The sequence below is a fragment of the Mesoplodon densirostris genome, chromosome 2, assembly GCF_025265405.1.
Source record: "Mesoplodon densirostris isolate mMesDen1 chromosome 2, mMesDen1 primary haplotype, whole genome shotgun sequence".
Classification (NCBI taxonomy): Eukaryota; Metazoa; Chordata; class Mammalia; order Artiodactyla; family Ziphiidae; genus Mesoplodon; species Mesoplodon densirostris.
In genome coordinates, this window is record NC_082662.1 from 129,837,202 (window position 1) to 129,863,831 (window position 26,630).

The 26,630-nt window shown below is 39.2% G+C and overlaps 1 protein-coding gene across 1 annotated transcript in view; it reads left to right on the top strand.

Annotated features, from left to right (window-relative positions):
* The window catches only part of PLD5 (phospholipase D family member 5), a 473,171-nt gene that overhangs the window by 356,471 nt on the left and 90,070 nt on the right, over nucleotides 1-26,630 (top strand). Inside the window, exon 5 of the mRNA XM_060088384.1 lies at nucleotides 11,534-11,661. Within this exon, the coding sequence (XP_059944367.1) occupies nucleotides 11,534-11,661 (128 nt within the window). The remainder of the gene's footprint in view (nucleotides 1-11,533; nucleotides 11,662-26,630) is intronic.

Here is a 26,630-nt window from a genome sequence, read left to right on the forward strand (position 1 = left end):
CTTGTTGCTTTTCTCTTTCTGCTTTTAATATTCTCTCTATCTTTAATTTTTGCCATTTTAGTTACAATTTGTCTTGGTGTGGTCCTCTTTGGGTTGATCCTGTTTAGGACCCTCTGTGCTTCCTGGACCTGGAAACCTGTTTCCTTCCCCAGGTTAGGGAAATTTTCAGCTATTATGTCTTCAAATATGTTTTCTGCCCCTTTCTCTCTCTCTCTTCTCCTTATGGGAACCCTATTATGTGAACATTAGTATGTGAACATTAGCTGTCTCGTAAATGGTCCCCACTTCTTCTTATTATTTTTTCTGTTCAGCTTCAGTGATTTCCACTACTCTGTCTTCCAGTTTGCTGATCTCTTTTTCTGTATCATTTAATCAACTGCTGATTCTTTCTAGTGAATTTTTCATTTCACTTATTATATTCTTCAGCTCTGTTTGGTTCTTTTCTTATATTTTCTAAACTTTGTTAAACTTCTCACTGTGCTTATCCATTCTTCTCCTGAGTTCTTTGAACATCTTTCCAACCATTACCTTGAACTCTTTCTTGGGTAGATTGCCTATCTCCACTTCACTTAGTTCTTCTGGGGTTTTATCTTGTTCCTCCATTTGGAACTTATTCCTTTGTCACCTCATTTTGCCTAATTTGCTGTTTGTACTTCTATGTATTTGGCAGGTTGATTATGTTTCCCTGCCTTGGAGAAGTAACATTTTATAAGAGATGTTCTATGCATCCCAGTAATATACTCCCCTTCGGTCACCAGAGGTAAATCCTCTAAGGGTCCTCCCTATGTGAGCTATACAGGTCTTTCTGTTATGGCAGACTGACTACTGTGGGTAGTCTGGTAGGTGTCTGGCCTCCAGTTTGGTTGGTTGCCAGGCCCTCCCTTGTGCAGAAACTGCTGGCTGCTGGTTGGGGGGACCAGGTCATGAGGCTGCTGCCTGCAGGGCCTTGGAGGTCTTGGAGCTGGTTTTATTCTGCTGGTGGGCAGAGCTGGGTCCTGATACAGAAGGCTGCTGGGATATGATGGTCCTGGGACTTGTGTCTGACTGCTGGTGGGCAGGGCCACGTCCAGGGGATTGAGGGGCTGGTGCCTGCCCATTGGTGGGTGAGGCCAGATCCTGGGGCTAGTGCTGGCTCACTGATTGGCAGAGCTTGTGTCTCTGGGTGCAGGGCCCTGGCGGTCCTAAGGCTAGTGTGCAGGGCTTGGTCCTAGAGTCCTAGAGCCTCTGGTGGACAGGGCTGGGTCCCAGGGTGGTTCTGGGCTCAGGGGACTTAAGACAGCAGGCCTGCTGGTGGGTGGAGCTATGTCCCTGCCTGGCTAGTTGTTTGGCCTGAAGCATCCCAGTACTGGTGCTGATCATCCAGTGGGTGAGGTCAGGTTCCAGTGCTAATAAGCTCAAGGGAGGATTCCAAAATGACTCTTGCCAGGAGTGGTGCCCAACAGGCAGATAAAGCTCCCCAAAATGGCTGCCACCAATGTCTGGGTCCCCAGGGTGAGCTCCAGTTACCTGCTGCCTCTTCTGTAGACTCTCCAGGATCAGCACCAGGTGGATCTGAACCAGGCTCCTTTCAAATCATTTCTGCCCTGGGTCCTAGAGCATGTGAGATTTTGTGTGCACCCTTTAAGAGTGGAGTCCCTATTTCCCACAGCCCTCTGACTATCCTGAATGTAAGCCCTTCCAGCCTTCAAAACCAAATGCTCTGCAAGCTCGTCTTCCTGGTGCAGGACCCCCAGGCTGGGGAGCCTGATTTGGAGCTCAGATCACCTGCTCATTGGGAAGAACCTCTGCAGTTGTAATATCCTTCCTTTTGTGGGTCACTCACCCCAGGGTAGGGGTCTTGACTGTACCGTGTCTCCACCCCTCCTGCGGAGTCTCACTGTGGTTCCCTCTTTATATATTTAGTTGTGGATGTTTTCTACTGGCCTTCTGATTTTTCTCATCAATAGTTACTCTGTAGGTAGTTGTAATTTTGGTGTGCCCTTGGGAGGAGGTGAGCTCAGGGTTTTCCCACCATTTTGGCCACACCCTGGTATGCTTGAATTTGAATCAGCCACTTTTGCTTTTTTGTCCATAATTTCACATAACATTTGGTATATATTAGATATTCAGTAAAGGTTTATTGAATACTTTTAGGCATCAATAAGTAACTGTAGATACTCTGGCTGCAGGGATACACAGGTGGTCCCTGAAATCACACTCTTTAGGCTAAACTGCCAAGTAAATTAACAGTACTTTTAGGGAGATGGCTATGCAGTGTGGGATGGAGAGGTTGAAAGGGATAATCCTCAGTGAGTCCTTCAGATAGGCTCAGTGTCCACTCAGGTGGGCCAGTGGGCTGGGGCTCGGGACCTGAGCAAGAATATGTGGGGAGTCTAAGAGATAATAAATAGTCCAACGCACATATCCCAGGCCAGGAAGTGAGAACCAGCCAATGTCACAGAAGATTAGAGTTTCTAGGCAGAATGAGAAGGCAGGTGAAGGCCTGACAGAGGCACATGTTGAAGGTAGACTCTGAAGCAAATCCAAGATCACCTTGATTCTCTTCCTCCAGAGATGAGAAGATGCTTCCGTTAGTGCTCGTCAGCCTAGTGCTGTTGAAGAGCATAGCCAATTAAAGTGGCCAAGATCTCTGTTATGAATTGAGTTGTGTCTCCCCAAAAGACATGTTAAAGACCTACCCCCTAGTACCTCAGAATATGACCTTATTTGGAAATAGGTTTTTTGCAGGTATAATTAATTAAGATAGGATCATATTGTAGTACGATGGGCCCTTAATCTGGCATAATTAGTGTCACTATAAGAAGAGGAGAAAACAAAGACACATAAGAAGAATGCACCATGTGACAACAGAAGTGGGGAGATTGGAGTGATGTATCTGTTAACAAAGGAATGCCAAAGATTGATGGCCAACACAAGAAGCTAGGAAGAAGCAAGAAAGGATTATCCTCTACGTTTCAGAGGGAGCACGACCCTGCTGACATCTTCATTTTCGACTTCTAATCTCCAGAACTAAGAGAGAACAAGTTTCTGTTGTTTTAAACCACTTGGTTTGTGGTACTTTGTAATGGCAGCCCTAAGAAATTAGTACACTCTCCAAAGACAAATGCTGCTCTTCATCCACTTAGGAGCACTGGCAGCTGTCTCTGGGGGTACCACACCCTCTGTGCAGATTTGGGTCTCTCCATAATTGCCATGGTAACTACCCACTTTGGACATTCAGATTCTTCCATACCTCTGGGATGTTACTCTTCCAGGATGGCTGAAGGCTAAGGAACATGTGCCTGCAATTATCTAGGATAATAAACTTGCTCCACCCACAGAGAAAAACTTCCTGGATGCTCTCTTCATGGCAGATCCTCTCCCAGCCCCATGGCCTCTTTTTTCATCCTCCTGCCACAGGAGCCCAGATGCATACATTTTCCCAAGAGTTACAGATTAAGCTCATAGTGTAAATCACTCTTCTTTCTGTATCCTGGAATGTAGCCTTAGGCATATGATATTACATCTTCCTCTTGTAGTGAAGATTTTGACAAAGAAAAGGCCCACCAGAATACATTTTCTTTATTAATACTGAATATGTGAAAATAGAATAGTTTAGTACATTAAATATATACACCTAGATTGTTCTTTTAAAGAAATGGACCATTAGCGGAAATTCACTTAAGTGGCTTTGTATTCAGTGGGCTATATGTTCCTTTTTTTAAAACATTTTTTGATTGGAGTATAATTACTTTACAATGGTGTGTTAGTTTCTGCTGTATAACAAAGTGAATCACCTATACGTATCATATATCCCCATATCCCCGCCCTCTTGCATCTCCCTCCCAACCTTCCTATCCCTCCCCTCTAGGTGGACACGAAGCACAGAGTTGATCTCACTGTGCTAGGAGGCTACTTCCCATTAGCTACGTATTTTACATTCGCTACTGTATATACATCCATGCCACTCTCTCACTTCGTCCCTGCTTACCCTTCCCCATCCCTGTGTCCTCAAGTCCATTCTCTACATCTGCATATCTATTCCTGTCCTGCCTCTAAGTTCTTCAGAACCTTTTCTCTTTTTTTAGATTCCATGTATATGTGTTAGCACACAGTATTTGTTTTTATCTTTCCGACTTTCTTCACTCTGTATGACAGACTCTATGTCCATCCACCTCACTACAAATAACTCAATTTCATTTCTTTTTATGGCTGAGTAATATTCCATTGTATGTATGTGCCACATCTTCTTTATCCATTCATCTGTTAATGGACACTTAGGTTGCTTCCATGTTCTGGCTATTGTAAATAGAGCAGCAATGAACATTGTGGTACATGACTCTTTTTGAATTATGGTATTCTCAGTGTATATGTCCAGTAGTGGGATTGCTGGGTCATATGGTAATTCTATTTTTAGTTTTTTAAGGAACCTCCATACTGTTCCCCATAGTGGTTGTATCAATTTACATTCCAACCAACAGTGCAAAAGTGTTCCCTTTTTTCCACACCAGCTCCAGCATTTACTGTTTGTAAATTTTTTGATGATGACCATTCTGACTGGTGTGAGGTGATACCTCATTGTAGTTTTGATTTGCATTTCTCTAATGATTAGTGATGTTGAGCATCTTTTCATGTGTCTGTTGGCAATCTGTATATATTCTTTGGAGAAATGTCGATTTAGGTCTTCTGCCCATTTTTGAATTCGGTTATTTGTTTTTTTGATATTGAGCTGCATGACCTGCTTGTATATTTTGGAGATTAAGCCTTTGTCAGTTGCTTCACTAGCAAATATTTTCTCCCATTCTGAGGGTTGTCTTTTCATCTTCTTTATGGTTTCCTTTGCTGTGCAAAAGCCTTTAAGTTTCATTAGGTCCCATTTGTTTATTTTTGTTTCTCTTTCCTATTCTCTAGGAGGTGGGTCAAAAAGGACCTTGCTGTGATTTATGTCATAGAGTGTTCTGCATATGTTTTCCTCTTAACAGTTTTATAGTGTTTGTCCTTACATTCAGGTCTTTAATCCATTTTGAGTTTATTTTTGTGTATGGTGTTAGGGAGTGTTCTAATTTCATTCTTTTACATGTAGCTGTTCTGTTTTCCCAGCACCACTTATTGAAGAGGCCGTCTTTTCTCCATTGTACATTCTTGCCTCCTTTATCAAAGATGTGGTGACCATATGTGTGTGGGTTTATCTCTGGGCTTTCTATCCTGTTCCATTGATGTATATTTCTGTTTTTGTGCCAGTACCATATTGTCTTGATTACTGTAGCTTTCTATTATAGTGTGAAGTCAGGGAGTCTGATTCCTCCAGCTCCGTTTTTCTTTCTCAAGATTGCTTTGGCTATTTGGGGTCTTTTGTGTTTCCATACAAATTGTGAAATTTTTTGTTCTAGTTCTGTGAAAAATGCCATTGGTAGTTTGATAGGGATTTCACTGAATCTATAGATTGCTTTGGGTAGTATACTCATTTTCACAATGTTCATTCTTCCAACCAAGAACGTGGTATATCTCTACATCTGTTTGTTTCATCTTTAATTTCCTTATCATTAGTGTATAGGAATGCAAGAGATTTCTGTGCATTAATTTTGTATCCTGCTACTTTACCAAATTCATTGATTAGCTTTAGTAGATTTTTTGTAGCATCTTTAGGATTCTCTATGTATAGTATTATGTCATCTGCAAACAGTGACAGTTTTACTTCTTTTCCGATTTGGATTCCTTTTACTTGTATTTCTTCTATAATTGCTGTGGCTAAAAGTTCCAAAACTATGTTGAATAATAGTGGTGAGAGTGGGCATCCTTGTTTTGTACCTGATCTTAGTGGAAATGCTTTCAGTTTTTCACCATTGAGAATGATGTTTGCTGTGGGTTTGTCATATATGGCCTTTATCATGTTGACGTAAGTTCCCTCTATGCCTACTTTCCGGAGGGCTTTTATGATAAATGGCTGTTGAATTTTGTCAAAAGCTTTTTCTGCATCTGTTGAGATCATCATACGGTTTTTATTCTTCAATTTGTTAATATGGTGTATCACATTGATTGATTTGCTTATATTGAAGATTCCTTGCATTCCCAGGAAAAATGCCACTTGATCATTGTGCATGATCCTTTTAATGTGCTGCTGGATTCTGTTTGCTAGTATTTTGTTGAGGAGTTTTGCATCTATGCTCATCAGTGATATTGGCCTGTAGTTTTCTTTCTTTATTAAGTCTTTGTCTGGTTTTTGTTGGCAATATTACTCCCTCTACTATATTTTGGAAGAGTTTGAGAAGGATAGGTGTTAGCTCTTCTCTAAATGTTTGATAGAATTCACCTGTGAAGCCATCTGGTCCTGGGATTTTCTTTGTTGGCAGATTTTTAATCACACTTTCAATTTCAGTACTTGTGATTGCTCTGTTTATATTTTCTGTTTCTTCCTGGTTCAGTCTCAGAAGGTAATGCTTTTCTAAGAATTTGTCCATTTCTTCCAGGCTGTCCATTTTATTGGCATAGATTTGCTTGCAGTAATCTCTCATGATTCTTTGTATTTCTGCGGTGTCAGTTGTTACTTCTCCTTTTTCATCTAATTCTAATGATTTGAGTCTTCTCCTGTTTTTTCTTGATGAGTCCAGCTAATGATTTATCAATTTTGTTTATGTTCTCAAAGAACCAGCTTTTAGTTTTATTGATCTTTGCTATCATTTCCTTCATTTCTTTTTCGTTTATTTCTGATCTGATCTTTATGATTTATTTCCTTCTTCTAACTTTGGTTTTTTTTTTTTTTTGTTCTTCTTTCTCTAATTGCTTTAGGTGTAAGGTTAGGTTGTTTATTTGAGATGTTTCTTGTTTCTTGAAGTAGGATTGTATTGCTATAAACTTCCCTCTTAGAACTGCTTTTGCTGCATCCCATAGGTTTTGGATCATCATGTTTTCATTGTCATTTGTTTCTAAATATTTTTTGATTTCCTCTTTGACTTCTTCAGTGATCTCTTGTTTATTGAGTAGTGTATTGTCTAGCCTCCATGTGTTTGTATTTTTTACATATTTTTTCCTGTAATTTATTTCTAGTCTCATAGAGTTGTGGTTGGAAAAGGTGCTTCATACCTTTTCAGTTTTCTTAAGTTTACCAAGGCTTGATTTGTGAACCAAGATATGGTCTATCCTGGAGAATGTTCCATGAACACTTGAGAAGAAAGTGTATTCTGTTGTTTTTGGATGGAATGTCCTATACATATCAATTAAGACCATCTTGTATAATATGTCATTTAAAGCTTGTGTTTCTTTATTTATTTTCATTTTGGATGATATGTCCATTGGTGAACATGAGGTGTTAAAGTCCCCTAGTATTATTGTGTTACTGTTGATTTCCCCTTTTATGGCTGTTAGCATTTGCCTTTTGTATTGAGGTGCTCCTATGTTCGGTGCATAAATATTTACCATTGTCATATCTTCTTCTTGGATCGATCCCTTGATCATTATGAAGTGTCCTTCTTTGTCTCTTGTAATAGCCTTTATTTTAAAGTCTATTTTGTCTGATATGAGAATTGCTACTCCAGCTTTCTTTTGGTTTCCATTTGCATGGAATATCTTTTTCCATCCCCTCACTTTCAGTCTATATGTGTCCCTAGGTCTGAAGTGGGTCTCTTGTAGATAGCATATATATGGGTCTTGTTTTTGTAGCCATTCAGCCAGTCTATGTCTTTTCTTTTGAGCATTTAATCCATTTACATTTAAGGTAGTTATTGATATTTGTGTTCTTATTACCATTTTCTTAATTGTTTTGGGTTTGTTATTGTAGGTCTTTTCCTTCTCTTGTGTATCCTGCCTAGAGAAGTTCCTTTAGCACTTGTTGTAAGGCTGGATTGGTGGTGCTGAAATCTCTTAGCTTTTGCTTCTCTGTAAAGCTTTTGATTTCCCCGTAGAAGTTGAATGAGACCCATGCTGGGTAGAGTAATCTTGCTGTAGGTTTTTCCCTTACAGTCCCTTTCTTTTTCTCTTCTTCTTCTGGGACCCCTGTAATTTGAATATTGGTTCATTTAATGTTGTCTCAGTGGTCTCTGAAACTGTCCTCAATTCTTTTCATTCTTTTTTCTTTATTCTGCTCTGTGGTAGTTATTTTCACTATTTTGTCTTCCAGATCACTTATCCATTCTTATGCCTCAGTTATTCTGCTATTGATTCCTTCAAGAGAATTTTTAATGTCATTTATTGTGGTATTCATCATTGTTTGTTTGCTCTTTAGTTCTTCTAGGTCCTCGTTAAACATTTCTTATATTTTCCCCATTCTATTTCCAAGATTTTGGATCATCTTTACTATCATTACTCTGAATTCTTTTTATGCAGACTGCCTCCTCATTTGTTTGGTGTGGTGGGTTTTTCTCTGTCTTCTCATTTTGCTTAACTTACTGTGTTTGGGGTCTCCTTTTCACAGGCTGCAGGTTCATAGTTCCCATTGTTTTTGGTGCCTGCCCCCAGTGGGTAAAGTTGGTTCAGTGGGTTTTGTAGGCTTCCTGGTGGAGGGGACTGGTGCTTGTGTTCTGGTTGACATGGCTGTATCTTGTCTTTCTGTTGGGCAGGACTGCATCTGGTGGTGTGTTTTGAGGTGTCTGTGAACTTACTATGATTTTTGGCAGCCTCTCTTCTAATGGGTGGAGTTTTGTTCCTGTCTTGCTAGTTGTTTGGCATGGGGTGTCCAACACTGGTGAATGCTGGTCGTTGAGTGGAGCTTGGTCTCAGTGTTGAGATGGAGATCTCTGGGAGAGCTCTCACCAATTGATATGTGGTCCCAGGAGGTCTCTGTTGTACGAAAGTCCTGAGCTCGGATCTCTCACCTCAGAGGCTCAGACCTGACACCCGGCTAGAGCATCAAAACCCTGTCAGCCACACAGCTCAGAAGAAAAGGGAGGTGAAAAAGAAAAAAGAAAGAAAAAGAAAAAATAATAAAATAAATAAAGTTATTAAAATAAAAAAATATTAAACTAAAAAAATTAAAAAGTAAAAAAAAGAAAAGAAAAAAACAGAGCAACCAAACCAATAAACAAATCCACCAATGATTACAAGTGCTAAAAAACTATACTAAAAAACAAACAAACAAACAAACAAACAAAACGGACAGACAGTACCCTAGGACTAATGGTAAAAGGAAACCTATACAGACAAAATCACAAAAAGGGGCATACACATACACACCCACAAAAAGGGAAAAAGGAAAAAAAAAAATATATATATATATATATATATATAAAGGAAGAGAGCAAACAAATCAATAAACAAATCTACCAATGATAATAAGCTCTAAATACTAAACTGAGATAAACATAAAATCAGGAACAAATTAGATGAAGAAAGCAAACCTCAAGTCTACAGTTGCTCCCAAAGTCCACCGCCTACATTTTGGAATGATTCGTTGTCTATTCAGGTATTCCAGAGATGCAGGGTACATCAAGTTGATTGTGGAGATTTAATCCACTGCTCCTGTGGCTGCATGGAGAAATTTCCCTTTCTCTTCTTTGTTCACACAGCTCCTGGGGTTCAGCTTTGGTTTTGGCCCTGCCTCTGCATGTAGGTTGCCCTCTGGTGTCTCTTCTTCACCCAGACAGGAGTGGGTTAAAGGAGAGGCTGATTAGGGGGCTCTGGCTGACTCAGGCCGGGGGAGGGAGGAGTATGAAATGCGGGATGAGCCTGTGGTGGCAGAGACCGGCATGACGTTGCAACAGCCTGAGTTGCGCCAAGTGTTCTCCCAAGGAAGTTGTCCCTGGATCACGGGACCCTGGCAGTGGCAGGCTGCATGGGCTCCTGGATGGGGTGGTGTGGATAATGACCTGCGCTTCCACACAGGCTTCTTGGTGGCTGTAGCAGCAGCCTTAGCATTTGATGCCCAACTCTTGTGTCCACACTGATAGCCGCAGCTCGCGCCCGTCTTTGGAGCTCGTTTAGGTGGTGCTCTGAATCTCTTCTCCTCATGCGTACTGAAACAATGGTCTCTTGCCTCTTAGGCCCCTCCAGACTTTTCCCTGGACTCCCTCCCAGTTAGCTGTGGTGCACTAGCCCCCTTCAGGCTGTGTTCACACAGCCAACCCCAGTCCTCTCCCTGTGATCTGACCTCCGAAGCCTGAGCCTCAGCTCCTAGTGCCCACCCTTCCCGGTGGGTGAGCAGACAAGCCTCTCAGGCTGGTGAGTGCTGGTTGGCACTGATCTTCTGTGAGGGAATCTCTCTGCTTTGCCCTCTGCACCCCTGTTGCTGCACTCTCCTCCATGGCTCTGAAGCTTCCCCCACCCCACCCCCCATCTCCAACAGTGAAGGGGCTTCCTAGTGTGTGGAAACATTTCCTCCTTCACAGCTCCCCCCCACTGGTGCAGGTCCCATCCCTATTCTTTTGTCTCTGTTTTTTCTTTTTTCTTTTGCCCTACTCATGTATGTGGGGAGTTTCTTGCCTTTTGGGAAGTCTGAGGTCTTCTGCCAGCATTCAGTAGGTGTTCTGTAGGAGTTGTTCCACATGTGGATGTATTTTTGATGTATTTGTGGGGAGGACGGTGATCTCCACATCTTACTCTTCTGCCATCTTGAAGGTCCCCTGTATATGTTCCTTTTGAGAAGCTGTAAATGCATAGTCCTGAGGTAGCAGTACATAGCAGCTTGACAACTGATTATGACACATCATGCCTAGAAAAACTGGTTAAATTCAGATCTTAAAGTGAATTTTTTGGTTTTAACAATAGTCTGGGTGACCTAGTTGACCTTACATTTCTGTAAGGCTTGAATAACCCCATTGCTTATATTAAGAACTATCACATAAAGAAAGGCTAGGAAGAGATCAAATCCAAATTAAATAATGAAGAGGGAAACAAAGAAGTTAAGGCAAGTGAAAGGGTAACAGGTGAAACTAACATATAGAAAGTATAGGAAGGCCAGTTCCTATAAACAATAAGGATTTACTGTATAGCACAGGGAACTAGATTCAATATCTTATAATAACCTATAATGGAGAAGAATCTGAAATATATATATATATATATATATATATATATATATATATATATATATATATATATATATATATATGTATATGTATATACATAACTGGATCACTTTGCTGTACACCCGAAACTAACACAATATTATAAATCAACTATACTTCAATAAAGAAAAAGAAGGCCAGTTTCTTATTGAGGAAAGGCATATTACTAAGCAAGACTGATCTTTTATTGATTGCAAAATTATATGAAAATTATCCCAAAAGTAAAGAAAAAAGAGCATGGCACACCTATCTCACCATTTGAGTGATAAATCAAGAAGCGGGGATTTGAGTCAGATCTGACTTGAGAAGCCATGATCTTGTCACCTTGTGGAGCTATACATAGGGAAAAACGTATTCTTTTTTTTCCCCCCCTTTATATTCTCTTTGGGAATAAATTAACTCCTTGTGGGTCCTCTGTGCACTTAACTAATGTAAATATTTGGCTTCCCTGAATGCCAACTTTGATGGATGCAAACCATGAGTATTTCTGCCAGTAGGTGACTGACTGCATGTTCATGGCCTTGACACAGAGGCTGACTAGGATTTCCTTCAACTCCTAGGAGCTGAGGTGACCTACATGAACATGACTGCCTACAACAAGGGCCGGCTGCAGTCTTCCTTCTGGATTGTGGACAAACAGCATGTTTACATCGGCAGTGCTGGTTTGGACTGGCAGTCCCTGGGACAGGTAATCTTTTCATTACATAAAGTCAGTGTTCTGTCAGCATCAAAACTACCACCTCCAAAAAAAAAAAAAAAAAAAAAAAACACAACAAAAAAACCTACCACCTCCATAAAGCATTCAGTCACCTCTCCTGTTGTTGAGGGAAATTAAATCTACAGCTTTTGTTATTTTGCATAGTTTTAGTAGGTTCACCTTCATTTAAAGTTAAATGATAAACCTTTCTTTGTCAGAATCATTTTACCAAAAGAACTGCCATTGATTCAGCACTTTTATAATTCAGATGCTACTCCAATATTCTTTAGAGCATGTTTGTGTGTAATTTATATTACACAAAGCTAAATCTTCAGGATGAGATCACATCATATATGAGAAACAGGAAAACATAAATTCAGTCTAGGATCACATATTGTAGAATAATAGTTTTATCCCTTTAATAAATCTTAAGATAAAGATGTCTTCATCTTTCTCTTTGCAAATAATTAACTTCAAATATCTTGAAAATATACTTCAACAGTCTTTTAATTTTCATGTATTTATTTGTGCCAAAGGTGATCCATGGAGGATTACAAATCACCTTCTTCCCATTTGTCAACTAGTGGCTGGAAGTTCTTCATCATTGGATGCATAAGAAGACTGACCAGTCAACCATGTATGCACAGAGCCCATACACAATGTTTTACCTGAGCTCTTTTAATATTAGGATCCCTGAAATGACATTGAATTCTACTGCACTTCTATTTATTCTTACAGGAAAAAAAGCACTGATGTGCAGACACACAATGGCCATAGCTTGAAAGACAACACCACATGGGATAAATCTGAGAGAGGATAACATTATATTTGTACTGTTAGCTTCAGGCCTTTAACCATTTGCCTCCCAGTTTCCACTCTTTTCCTTCTTAAACTACCGTCTTTCATGCACACATATTCCATCTAGTTTTCCTCTTTTAATGTGTGAGGCAAATAAAAGTGCTCAGCTGTAAAAGAAATGGGCAAATGAAATACTAAAAACCCAATTATTGCTCTCTCCATGGAATAGTGTGGAGCCAAAGTACAACTTATCTAAGGTGGTTTTCTAGTTTTGCATGTGAAGAGGAGTCACAGTCAGTAGCCCAGTCTCAAGGGCCAAGTATTTGGTATCTCTAATAAGACAGTCTCCCTCCCCAGCAGAGGAGGTGACACTGAAAGAAAATTCCGTAATTCATTTTGGGATGAAAGCACCATCAAAGATTATGACAAAACATTGTTTATTTTATATTTGCTCAGAAAATTAGGTGCTACCTACTGATATAAAAATGATTCTGAATAAAATAACAGTATAAATAATAATAATTGCAACAATAACTAGCTTATATTGAATGCAAGGTGTTCTAAGCCATGTAAATAGATTATTTAATTAAAACCTCACAATGATCCTATGAGGTAAATGCTATTATTGCATCCATTTTAAAGAAAAGTAGACTTCAGCCCAGAGTTGAGTTTCAGTATTGAATGTTTTAAGCAAATTTCTTCCAATATTAATTCTGATATGAAAAATATAAATTTTGATTCTGTTTATTTTGTGTCTGATGGCCCTTCAAACACACGTGTAGAAATAGTGATTACAACAACATCGGCTTACCTCAGAAATAAGAAATAAGGCAAAGATAGTATAAAGCCTCAATAATTTAGAGCATTTAGAGAAAAATAGTCTAATTTATGGAAATCTCTGGGTCTATCTTTTGCTTTTTTTGTACTTACAAAAAATTAACCAATAAGTATCTTTTGCCCAGAAATTTTCAGCTGGATCTCCCATATTAAATAGATAAAATTGGTTCCGTAACAGTATTAATTATACGTAAATTCTGCTAAGTAGTTTTAAAAAAAATTTTACTGGAATAGAGTTGATTTATAATGTTGTGTTACTTTCTACTGTATAGCAAAGCAAATCAGTTATACATATAGATATATCCACTTTTTTCTAGATGCTTTTCCCATATAGGTCATTAGAGAGTACTGAGTAGATTTCCCTGTGCTATACAGTAGGTCCTTATTAAGTTATCTATTTTATATATAGTAGTGTATATATGTCAATCCCAATCTCCCAATTTATCCTTCCCCCTTCCTCCCCCTAGTAACCATAAGACTGTTTTCTACCTCTGTGACTCTATTTATGTTTTGTAAATAAGTTCATTTGTACCATTTTTTTAAGATTCCACATATAAGCAATATCATGATATTTGTCTTTCTCTGTCTGGCTTACTTCACTCAGAATGAAAATCTCTAGGTCCATCCATGTTGATGTAAATGGCATTATTTTGTTCTTTTTTATGACTGAGTAATATTCCATTCTACATATGTACCACATCTTCTTCACCCATTCCTTTGTCGATGGCCATGTAGGCTGCTTCGATGTCCTGGCTATTGTAAATAGTGTTGCAAGGAACATTGAGGTGCATGTATCTTTTCAAATTATGTTTTTCTCCAGGTGTATGCCCAACAGTGAGATTGCTGGATCATATGGATCTATTTTTAGTTTTTTAAGGAACCTCCATAACGTTCTCCATAGTGGCTGTACCAACTTACATTCCCACCAACAGTGTAGGAGTGTTTCCTTTTCTCCACACTCTCTCCAGCATTTATTGTTTGTAGATTTTTTTTTCATAGCTATATTATTATTTTTTATTTTATTTTACAAATTTAATCAGTTATACATATACATATGTTCCCATATCCCCTCCCTTTTGCGTCTCCCTCCCACCCTCCCTATCCCACCCCTCCAGGCAGTCACAAAGAACCGAGCTGATCTCCCTGTGCTATGCGGCTGCTTCCCACTAGCTATCTACCTTATGTTTGGTAGTGTCTTGCACTGCTGGTGGGAATGTGAATTGGTACAGCCACTATGGAGAACGGTATGGAGGTTCCTTAAAAAACTACAAATAGAACTACCATATGACCCCGCAATCCCACTACTGGGCATATACCCTGAGAAAACCATAATTCAAAAAGAGACATGTACCAAAATGTTCATAGCAGCCCTATTTACAATAGCCCGGAAATGGAAACAACCTAAGTGTCCATCATCGGATGAATGGGTAAAGAAGATGTGGCACATATATACAATGTTTGTAGATTTTTTGATGATGGCCATTCTGAGTGGTGTGAGGTAAAACCCCATTGTAATTTTGATTTGCATTTCTCTAATAATGCAAACTATTAGATCTGATTATTGTAGTGCAATAATTTATCATTATTATAGTGCTGTTGAGCATCTTTTCATGTACTTTTTGGCCATCTATATGTCTTCTTTGGAAAAATGTCTATTTATTTAGATCTTCCAGACATTTTTTTTATTGGGTTGTTTGTTGTTGTTGTTTTTGTTGTTATTGAGATGCATGAGCTGCTTGTACATTTTGGAAATTAATCCCATGTCATTTGCCTCATCTGTAAATATTTTCTCCCATTCTGTGGGTTGCTTTTCATGCTATTATTGTTTCCTTTGCTGTGCAAAACTTTAATTAGATCCCATTTGTTTATTTTTGTTTTTATTTTCATTACTCCAGAAGGAGAATCCAAAAAGATCTTGCTTCGATTTATGTCAGAGAGTGTTCTGCCTATGTTTTCCTCTAAGAGTTTTATAGCATCTGGCCTTACATTTAGGTCTTTAATCCATTTTGAGCTTATTTTTGTGTATGGTGTTATGGAGTGTTCTAATTTCATTCTTTTACATATAACTGCCCAGTTTTTCAAGCACCACTTATTGAAAAGACTGTCTTTTCTCCATTGTATATTCTTGCCTCCTTTGTCATAGATTAGTTGACCATAGGTGCGTGGTTTAGCTCTGGACTTTCTATCCTGTTCCATTGATCTATATTTCTGTTTTTGTGCAGTACCATACTGTTTTGATGACTGTAGCTTTGCAGTATACTCTGAAGTCAGGGAGTCTGATCCTCCAGCTCTGTTTTTCTTTCTCAAGACTGCTTTGGCTATTCAGGGTCTTTTGTGTTTCTATACAAACTTTAAGTTTTTTGTTTGTTTATTCTGTGCAAAATGTCATTGATAATTTGACAGGGATTGCATTGAATCTGTAGATTGCTTTAGTCATTTGATAATATTGTTTGTTCCAATCCAAGATCATGGTATATCTCTCCATCTGTGCATGTCATCTTTGATTTCTTTCATCAGTATCTTATAGTTTTCTGAATATAGGTCTTTTGCCTCCTTAGGTAGGTTTATTACTAGGTATTTTATTCTTCTTGATGTGATGGTAAATGGGATTGTTTCCTTAATTTCTCTTTCTCATCTTTCATTGTTGGTGTATGGTAATGCAAGAGATTTCTGTGTATTGATTTTGTATCCTGCAACTTTACTGAATTCATTGATGAGCTCTTATAGTTTTCTGGTAGCATCTTTAGGATTTTCTATGTATAGTATCATGTCACCTGCAAACAGTTACAGTTTTACTTCTTTTCCAATTTGGATTCCTTGTTTCTTTTTTTCTCTGATTGCTGTGGCTAGGACTTCTAAAACTATGTTGAATAAAAGTGGCTAGAGTGGACATCTTTGTCTTGTTCCTTATCTTAGAGGAAATGCTTTCAGTTTTTCAACATTGAGAATGACATTTGCTGTGGGTTTGTCAGATATGGCCCTTATTATGTTGAGTTAGATTCCCTCTATGCAAACTTTCTAGAGAGTTTTCATCATAAGTGGGTGTTGAATTTTGTCAAAAGCTTTTTCTGTGTCTATTGAGATGATCATAAGTTTTTTATTCTTTAATTTGTTAATGTGGTGTATCACATTGATTGATTTGCATATATTGAAGAATCCTTGCATCCCTGGGATAAATCCCACTTGATTATGGTGTATGATCCTTTTAATGTGCTGTTGGATTTGGTTTGCTAGTATTTTGTTGAGGAATTTTGAGTCTATGTTCATCAGTAATATTGGCCTATAATTTTCATTTTTTGTGGTGTCTTTGTTGGGTTTTGATATCAGGGTGATAGTGGCCTTGTAGAATGAGTTTGGGAGTGTTCCTTCCTCTGCAATTTTTTAGAAGAGTTTCAGAAGGATAGGTATTAACTCTTCTCTAAATGTTTGATAGAATTCACCTGTGAAACCATCTGGTCCTGGACTTTTGTTTGTTGGAAATTTTAAAATCACAATTTCAATTTCAGTACTTATGATTGGTGTGTTCATATTTTCTATTTCTTCCTGGTTCAGTCTTGGAAGGTTGTACCTTTCTAAGAATTTGTCCATTTCTTCTAGGTTGTCCATTTTATTGGCATATAGTTGATTGTAGTAGTCTCTTATGATCCTTTGTATTTCTGTGGTGTTGGTTGTAACTTCTTTTTCATGTCTAATCTTATTGATTTGAGCCCTCTCCCTTTTCTTCTTGATGAGTCTGGCTAAAGGTTTAATAATTTTGTTTATTTTTTCAAAGACTCAGCTTTTAGTTTTATTGATCTTTTCTATTATTTCCTTCATCTCTATTTCATTTATTTCTGCTCTAATCTTTACAATTACTTTCCTTTTACTAATTTTGGGTTTTGTTTGTTCTTCTTTCTCTAGTTGCTTTAGGTGTAAGGTTAAGTTGTTTATTTGTGATTTTTCTTGTTTCCTTAGGTAAGATTGTATTGCTATAACCTTCCCTCTTAGAACTGCTTTTGCTGCCTCCCACAGGTTTTGGATTGTCATGTTTTTGTTGTCATTTGTCTCTAGGTATTTTATTATTTCCTTTTTGATTTCTTCAGTGATCGTTGGTTGTTTAGTAACATATTGTTTAGTCTCCAAGTGTTTGTGTTTTTACAGTTTTTTTTTCCTGTAGTATATTACTAATCTATTGTTGTGGTCAGAAAAGATGCTTGATATGATTTCAGTTTTCTTAAATTTTCCAAGGCTTGATTTGTGGCCCAATATGTGATTTATCCTGGAGAATGTTCCATGTGCACTTGAAGGTATATTTGGCTCCTTTCAGGTGGAATGTTCTATAAATATAAATTAAGTCCTTTTGGTCTAATGTATCATTTAAGGCCTGTGTTTCCTTATTGACTTTCTGTCTGGACGATCTGTCCAATGGTGTAAGTGGGGTGTTAAATTCCCCCACTAGCATTGTGTTACTGTTGATTTCCCCTTTGACGGCTGTTAGCATTTGGCTTATATATTGAGGTGCTCCTATGTTGGGTGCATATATATTTACAGTTGGTATATCTTCTTCTTGGATTTGTCCCTTGATCATTATGTAGTGTCCTTCCTTGTCTTTTGTTAACAGTCTTTATTTTAAAGTCTAATTTATCTGATATGAGTATTGCTACTCCAGCTTTCTTTTGACTTCCATTTGCATGGAATACATTTTTCCACCCTCTCACTTTCAGTCTGTATGTGTCCTGAGATCTGAAGTTGGTCTGTTGTAGAGAGCATATGTAAGTGTCTTGTTTTTGTATCCATTCAGCCAGTCTATGTCTTTTAGTTGGACCACTTAATCCATTTACTTCTAAGGTAATTATCAATATGTATGTTCCATTGACATTTTCTTAATTGTTGTGGATTTGTTTTTGTAGGTTTCTTTTCTTCCTCTGTTGTTCTCTTCTGTTGTGATTTGATGGCTATCTTTGGTGTTGTGTTTGGGTTGTTTTTTTCTGTTTTGTGTGTGCATCTACTGTAGTTTTGGGGTTTGCTGTTCCCATGAGGTTTTGATATAGCATTTTGTATATATACAAGGTATTTTAAGTTCCTGGTCTCTTTCCTGCCTAGAAAAGGTCCTTTAGCATTTGTTGTAAACCTGGTTTGGTGGTGCTGAATTCTCTGTGCTTTTGCTTGTCTGTAAAGCTTTTGATTTCTCCATCGAATCTGAATGAGAGCCTTGCTGGGTAGAGTGTTCTTGGTTGTAGATTTTTCCCTTTCATCACTTTAAATATACCATGCCACTCCCTTCTGGCATGAAGAGTTTCTGCTGAAAAATCAGTTGATAACCTTATGGGGATTCCCTTGTATGTTATTTGTTGCTTTTCCTTTGTTGCTTTTAATATTTTTTCTTTGTCTTTAATTTTTGTCAGTTTGATTAGTATGTGTCTCAGTGTGTTCATACTTGGCTTCATCCTGTATGGGACTCTGCACTTCCTGGACTTGAGCGACTGTTTCCTTTCTCATGTTAAAGAAGTTTTCAGCTATAACACCTTCAGATGTTTTCTCATGTCCTTTCTCTTTCTTTTCTCCTTCTGGGACCCCTATAATGCAAATGTTGGTACGTTTAACATTGTCCCAGACGTCTCTGAGACTTTCTTCATTTCTTTTATTCTTGACACCCTATGTCAGCTGGCGTGTTTTGAGGTAGCTGTGAGCTCAATATGGCTTTAAGCAGCCTGTCTGCTGATGGGTGGGGCTGTGTTCCCAACCTGCTGGTTGTTTGGACTGAGTATCCCAACACTGGAGCCTGTAGGCTGTTGGGTGGGGCTGGGTCTTGGTGCCAAAATGTGGACCTCCATTTCGGCACTGATCTATATCCCCTGGGGCCTCTACCACCAGTGTCCTTGCCTCCACAATGAGCTAAAGCCAACCCCTGCCTCCCCAGGACACACTCTAAGACCCCTACTTAGGTCTAGCCCCAGTTCCTATGGAGGTATTGCTTTGTCCTGTGTCCCAGTGCACATGAGTGGAGTCTGTTTCTCCCAACCCTGTGGAATTCCTATGCTCAGGCCCAGTTGCCCTTCAAAGCCAAATGTTCTAGGGGTTCTTCCTCCCAATGCTTGACCCTCAGACTCTCTTGGAGGGCTACTTTTATGTGGGAAAGTTTCTGTGTAGCCTGTGTAGGTTTAATATTTTTTTGGTGTGAGGGCTGTTCTTAGAATTAATGTCTGCTACCTCTTTCCTCAGTGTATGCTGGTCATTATCCCCTTGTAGGAGGTGCTACTGATGTTGTGGTGACCTGAACCCACACTGGATATTGAGCAGGGCCTCCCTTTTGATCTGTGGTTGTCACTGCCCTGTCAGATGTGGGGTCTTCTCCCTAGTTGTTGCAGTAGAGGCCCCAAGATCTGTTTTTGACCTGTGTTTCTGATCTATGGTGTGAGATAGGTAGAATTAGAGCACTCCCACTGGGAGGGAAGCCACTGAGTTTTCCTCCTCTGTAGCTGTTCACCTGTGAGGGTACTGTGTTTTGTCACTTTTCATCCCCTGTGTTGACTCACAAATTACACTCTTGTTGGAGGTGCTCTCAGCCCCACCTAACTAGGGGTATGCTGGCAATAGGCCCTGGTGTCTCTCAGGCATTGTTTTTACCAGGCCACCTGTGCAGATCCACTAAAGTCAGGTTCCAGGACTGCAGTAATTGTGCAGCTGGACCTGCTGTGGGAGCTATGAAGGCAGCTCAGATTTTGGCCTGGTCCAATCCCCACATGTATGTGCCCCCAAAGCCTACAGCCACTAAAGCTAGACCTGTCTCAGCTGTGGGAGCACTCATCCATTTGGATAGCCCACAGGCACTGAGTTTACAAAGCCAGAAGTGGGGCTGTAAATCCACAGTTCCCACAGCTGCAAGGAGAGATTTCAGCTCTTCCTCCTTAGGTGCATGGCCCCTGGGGCTCACCTGTGGTTTCAGCCCCACCTCTGCATGTGTGCCCCCCACCAGCAGCTTCTCCCAAGGCTGCCCCAGAGCACACGCACCTGCCCAGGCAGGCAGAGCAGAGGCAGCAATGGGTGGGGCACGCAAGCCTGCTCAGGTGGGCACCCCTCCTAGTGCCCATGCAGGCAGGGGCCAGCACATGGGGAAGGAGGCTGCAATGGCGGCCCCACCCCTTGTGTGCCGCTCAACAACAGCACTCTGCTTCTATGGCGGCCTGGGCTTCTTCCACGGGCATTCCCAGTTGTGGAGCTCCTTCCTCTCATCCCTTCAGGCTGTCTCTTCACAGCCAACATCTGTCCCCTCCTTGGGCCTGCTCTTCAAACCCCACGTTCCAGCACCCAGCCCCCATCCACACCAGCAGACACGTCTCAGGCTGTGGCACACGGCTATAGCACAGACCATCCGTGTAGATCTTACTGTGTCCTGCCTGCCACAGACTGGTTGCTGTGCTCTCCTCTGAGCCCTCAAAGCTCCCCTTCTGTCCCAGCTGATTTCCCCACCAGTGAGGGGACTTCCCAGTGTGCGGGAACCTCTCCTCTCCTTCAGTTCCCCCACCAGGGGCGCTGGTCCCATCCCATTTCCTCTTTTCTTTTTGTCTTTCTTTTGTCCTACCTGGTTGTGTGGGGATTTTTCTTGTCCTTTCAGGTGTCCGAGGTCCTCTGATAGTGTTCAGCAAGTGCTCTGTGAGACTTGTTCCATTTGTAGTTGTATTCTTAATGTACTTGGAGGGAGAGGTGAATTCCACGTCCTCCTATTTCACCATCTTGACTCCTCCCCCCCCGCTAAGTGGTTTTTAACTTGAGCATCATTTGCTTTTTTTTTTTTAAGAAAGTTCATTTTCCCACCACTAAATTTTATTTTCTTTGTTATTAACTGTTATTAACTGATAGCGTTTAAAGTTCTGTGAATTTCATTTGAGTGAGGTTTGAATTATTGAAGTTTAATGACATTTTTCTCCAAATTTTTGAACAAGTTATCTTTGTTTCCTTTATTTCCTTCTAGTCCTTCCCTTAGATAGACAGACATACATATATTCAAGTATTGGTTTCTCTGTTTGAGGATCCTTCCTTTGTCTTTGCTTTTAGTTGTTTGTTTTGTAAGAAAGTAGGTTGATCTTTTAAATGTTTATTCTCAATCTGTATAGCCATTTGGATATTATTTCTTTTTGAAATGGATCATCATTGTAAAATATGAAAATTTCCCCATTTTAAACATGGTAAATACAGAGCAAAGATAAGGTGCAAGTTATTTCCTATTATTCATATGAAGAATACAAGTTATTTTATGATCTTTCCTTGTTTACACATTCCTAAGTGGTAGCTGGTTTCCCTTCAGTTATAGAGAAGACCAGAGGAAGAAGTGGACAAGTACCTGGACCTGGTTCTCTGTTTCATGACTAATCAAGCTCCTTTCTTAAGGACAAGTCAACTCCTTATGCTTCCTTTAATGTCATTCTCAGTAGGAGCTGGAGAATTACAACCTCTCCACTATTGCCATTGCATGCCACTGAGCCCTCCAGGTCTGTCTAGAACAGATATCCCTCTGACCTTGTCCCGTTTGTTCTCAGCTCCTAAACCACATAATGAGAGGGAGAGTAAACAAAGTGGACTTCTTAGATTTCTCTGCTTCAGCTCAAATATACCAGCAAAGTTATGCCTTTAAAAGCCTAAATGAATTAACATGCTATTTATTAAGTATGGAATAAATGTTTTATAAGAACTTAAAACTAAACTCATTTTATAATTTATAATACAATCACAGCGAGGGAAACTATGAAAAAGTGCTGAGCTTTCCAAATAGCCCCTTAAAGTGAGGATTGGTGAAGGGTCACACTCGCCAGCTGCCCATGGAAACAGTTTCTGGGGGAGGACAGCCTTGGGTGGGTTGGGGGGAAGGTTACAGGCTTTAACAAAATGAGTAAGCCACCAAGGACTTCCCACGTGGACTTCTTTTGTGGAAAACTGTTTTCTTCTGTTTGTAAATTTAATAGCTGGTTAGACTCTGTTGAGGGCAGGGATTTGGGAAGAGGTGAAGAAGATATCTTTGTGTCATTTTTTTTCCAAAAGGCTACTCTATTTTTGTGCCAGGCACTGTGGTAATAGGTTTATATATACACTACTTCATTTATCACAGCTACATAAGGATGGATATAATCTCCATCTTCCAAATAAAGATAATATTGAAAAATAAAACTAGAACAGATCCTATTGCTGCTCTTATCTCTTATAAAATAGAATACTCACTAACCTGTATAGGAATTAGGCATTTGGTGATGATTCTCATATTCTTTAGATTGATGATTAAGTTGGCAGAGTCTGAAACTTTCGTTCACTTCTGGCAATTTGGGATTCATGTATGAATTAACTCAAAGTTGCCATTTTCTCATCTTTCACTGCCAAACCAAACTCTTAAAAACTAAAATGTCTCATTTTAATTTCTCATAACAGTTTTTCCTATTTTCCTCCTGGAAGAGACTATATTCATTGATGGACTAAAGAAGAAACATAGCTGGAGAGGGGGTGGAGTTTAAAACTCCTCTGCAAGAATGTTTAGCATCCCATTAGCTCCCCTGCATCTATATGTCAACTGCTCACCTACTTCTCTTACATCAACACCCACCATTTCTCTGTCTCCTCTTTACACGTAGGCACAAATTCTGTCTCTTACTTTGTCCACACTTTCCCCTTAGTTCTTGCTATTTGGGATCATATTGTTACACTTAAATAATCTACTTTAAATTAGTTTTCCTTTCAACTGTGCTGGATTATGTGGACCTTTTTTTTGGTTTACCTCATGAAACATAACACATCGCACAACAAGTTCCGTGAGTTAAAACAGATTTTTTCATTTGAGCAAAGTCGTGGGTGAGGCTAATGGTTACATGAAGAATTATAATACATTTCCCAAGTATCAGACTCAATCTATCCCTTTAGCTTTATATTTTATGAAGTTTTCTAGTGAAATCAGATTATTGCTATCAATGATTGCCTTAAATCTATACTAAGAGAAATAAAACTAATGATAATAACAGCTTCAGTGTATTGAGGGCTTTCTCTATGCTAGGCATTCTTCTAAGCATTAAAGAGTATGAACTCATTTAATTTTCACAATAACTCTTTCTTGTAAATACTACTATCATCACTTTACTTTACAAAGGAGGAAATTGAGACACAAATCAGTAATTTACCCAAGGTCACCTTCCAAGAAGTGGCAAAGCAAGAATTCAAACCAAGGCAATCTAGTTCCAAATCCTTCACTCTTACTTTACTGCTAATAAGTTTTTAAAATAAATTACATTTATAAAAAATCATTTTCTTTCATGATTTTGCTGTGATGCTAAACAGTAAATCTCCTCTCTCTCTTTTTCTTTAAGAGAAACTAACAACACTATTCATCTAGACACCTTCACTCATTCACATCTTTCTTTTTTTAAATTTTTATTGGAGTACAGTTAATTTACAATGTTGTGTTAGTTTCAGGTGTACAGCAAAGTGAACCAGTTACACATATACATATATCCACTCTTTTTTAGATTCTTTTCCCATATAGGCCATTAGAGAGTATTGAGTAGTTTCTTGTGCTATACAGTAGGTCCTTATTAGTTATCTGTTTTATATATAGTAGTGTATATATGTCAATCCCAATCTTCTAACTTAGCCCTTACCCCCCAGGTAACCATAAATTTGTTTTCTACATCTGTAACTCTATTTCTGTTTTGTAGATAAGTTCATTTGTACCTTTTTTTTAGATTCCACATATAAGCAATATCATATGATATTTGTTTTTCCATTCACATCTTTCTGATTGCAAACCCATGATGACATGATGGCCACAGAATGATACCTACTGTTGCTCAGTGTTTGAGATCTCAAACTCACTTAACCTCTGGGTTGAATTTCAAAGATCAAGAAGTCAATGTGTGTGCTTCTGTATTCTCCTGCAGTGGTTCAGGGTGCTCCCCTAGAATCCGTGGCCACAGGGAGTCCTGTGGGAGGGAAAAGAACACCATCACAGGCTTTTCCACTTAGAGGTTTTGATTTGTGAATCTTAGGAGCTCCTAAAAACATATAGAGGAAGTGAAAAAAAAGAGCACAAACAAAGCAAACAAAAGACTAGCCAGCGTGTGAAATAGAAGAAAAGGGCACAACAGTCTTCAAACCACAGGGCTCTGGGGCATGATGCTGAAGTAGAAGAAGCTGAAAAGGAAAATATAAAAATCATGCTTTTAGAAAAAGTTACGTTTATAATTTTTCAAGCATACCTTCTTAAATGAACTACTAGCCTGGAGTAGGAGGCAAGATTCAATGGATTCATTGGTCACAAGAATCTGGCAACTCTGTAGAGGGGAAATATTTAAATAATGTTTTAAAATATAATTATAATAAAGAGGAATAAGCCTACTCTGTTAATGTGTATTTTAATCTTAGTCCACCTTTATTCTGAATAGACCTGAAAGATATCTTAAAACAGTCCAGCTGTTGGGGGAAGGAGCACAGGAGCTCTATGTTGAGGTCTTCCAGTGACTGTGTTGGTGATCAAAAGAGGCAGCGACCTGTGGTAGGATGTGGATTGAGTCCTGCAGGCTATGGGAGAAACATTGAAGATCTGTGATGGGGCCAGGACCTGACAACACTGGAACAAATCTAGAGAAAGTGTACAAGCTGAGGAGTGAAGAAAGTAGGGGGATAGACTATGGCCAAGATTAAAGGGGGAAACGACAGGATTGAATTATGGTGGTGTGAAGGTTAATTTTATATACCAACTTGGCTAGGCTATGATGCCCATTTGTTTATTCAAACACCAGTCTAGATATTGCTGTGAAGGTATTTTTTAGATGTGATTAACATTGAAATAAGTAGACTTGAGTAAAGTAGATTATCCTCCCTTACATAGGAGGGCCTCATCCAATCAATTGGATGTCTTAAGAGCAAAGACTGAGGTTTTCAGAAGAAGGAATTTGGCCTCAAGACTGCAACATAGAAATCCTACCTGAGTTTCCAGCCTGCCAGCCTGTGGGCAAAGCTGTGTCATAAGGACTCATGGGTTATAAGGAATGAGCCAGAGGGAACAGTGTATATTGTTCCAGCATCTGGATGGAGCTGGGCCAACAGGGAGAAGGACCATACTGTCAGCAGAAATGGGAATATCAGGAGGCCAGGGGCCATTCTGATGTCCAATGGGCAGTTGGAAAACAGCAAAGAAATTGGCCAATATTGATGCTTTTTATCTAATAGCTTGAGTACCCGAATAGTGATAGTTCTTGTTTGACCCTAAAGCTCCTGATTTCATCATAGCTGCTATTTCTGACAATAACCATTTGGTAAGATGTTGACAAGAATTGCACTCCTTCTGCCTCGTCAGGCTGGCCACTTCTTTCAAGTTTCCCTGTGGGTTGAAAGCATAGTCTGACATTAGCGATGAGGAAGGGTGCTGAGGCTTAAAGTGTCTTTGATTCCCTCTTGTCCCCTTTTCTTTCAGTTAAAAGAACAAAGCACTGAGGTAGAGTTTTAAAGACTGAGTGGGCGTGCCAGAGGGCAAAAGGAGGGCACTGCTTTATAGGGTATCCTGTCACCACCACTCAGTGCTAGCACTGAGCTGACGTTGTTTTCAGAATTTATGATTTTCTAAAGACATGTTTTAGCTCCTATGGAAGTGGGCATAGGTAATGCAAGTAACAGATATCAGAACCAAAATGAAAACGAACCAAAGCAAAAGGCAATTCAATAGCAAATGCAATAGAAAAAAATAGTATTCCTTAGACAACATGTAATGAAGGAAAACAAAGGATTAATTCTTCCAGTATTGATTTAGAAGATTACCTGGGCTGCTCAGGAAGGTCACTTTTATTTGCATATGAATTCTAAAGTAAATGAGGAGCCAGAAGTCCCTATTTCATGTAAAAGAAATGTATTAGCAGACAGATTTTCAGTAACAAAGCTATGCTTATTTTCTACAATTTTCAAAGTAACAATTTGGCAGAAATATTGTTCAAAAGAGGCATAAGTAAGAAATCCCCTTTCCTAGTCTCCCCTGAGAGACATTCTCACAACCCAGTTTATTGTCTATTGTAAAATAGTCTCAGTTTGTGTAATTAAGTGAAGAAATAAGAGCATCACTTGCTCTCTCCTGTTTGTCTTTCCAAAGATGAAATTCAGTTAGTAGGTCATTCTCAAGTGAAATTTACTGCCAAGTTTTTCCTTCATATGTCCCTGCAATACCTGATTCCTCAGTCTGTCCTAAGTGATGTGATAAACCCAGGTATCTGTAATGGCTCCTTAGGTAACGTGTCTTGAGATCTCTATCCTGGTCACTTCTTTTTTCTAGATATAATCCATTTGGTTAAAGTTTCTCTTAAAATACGATGCCCAAAATTCAA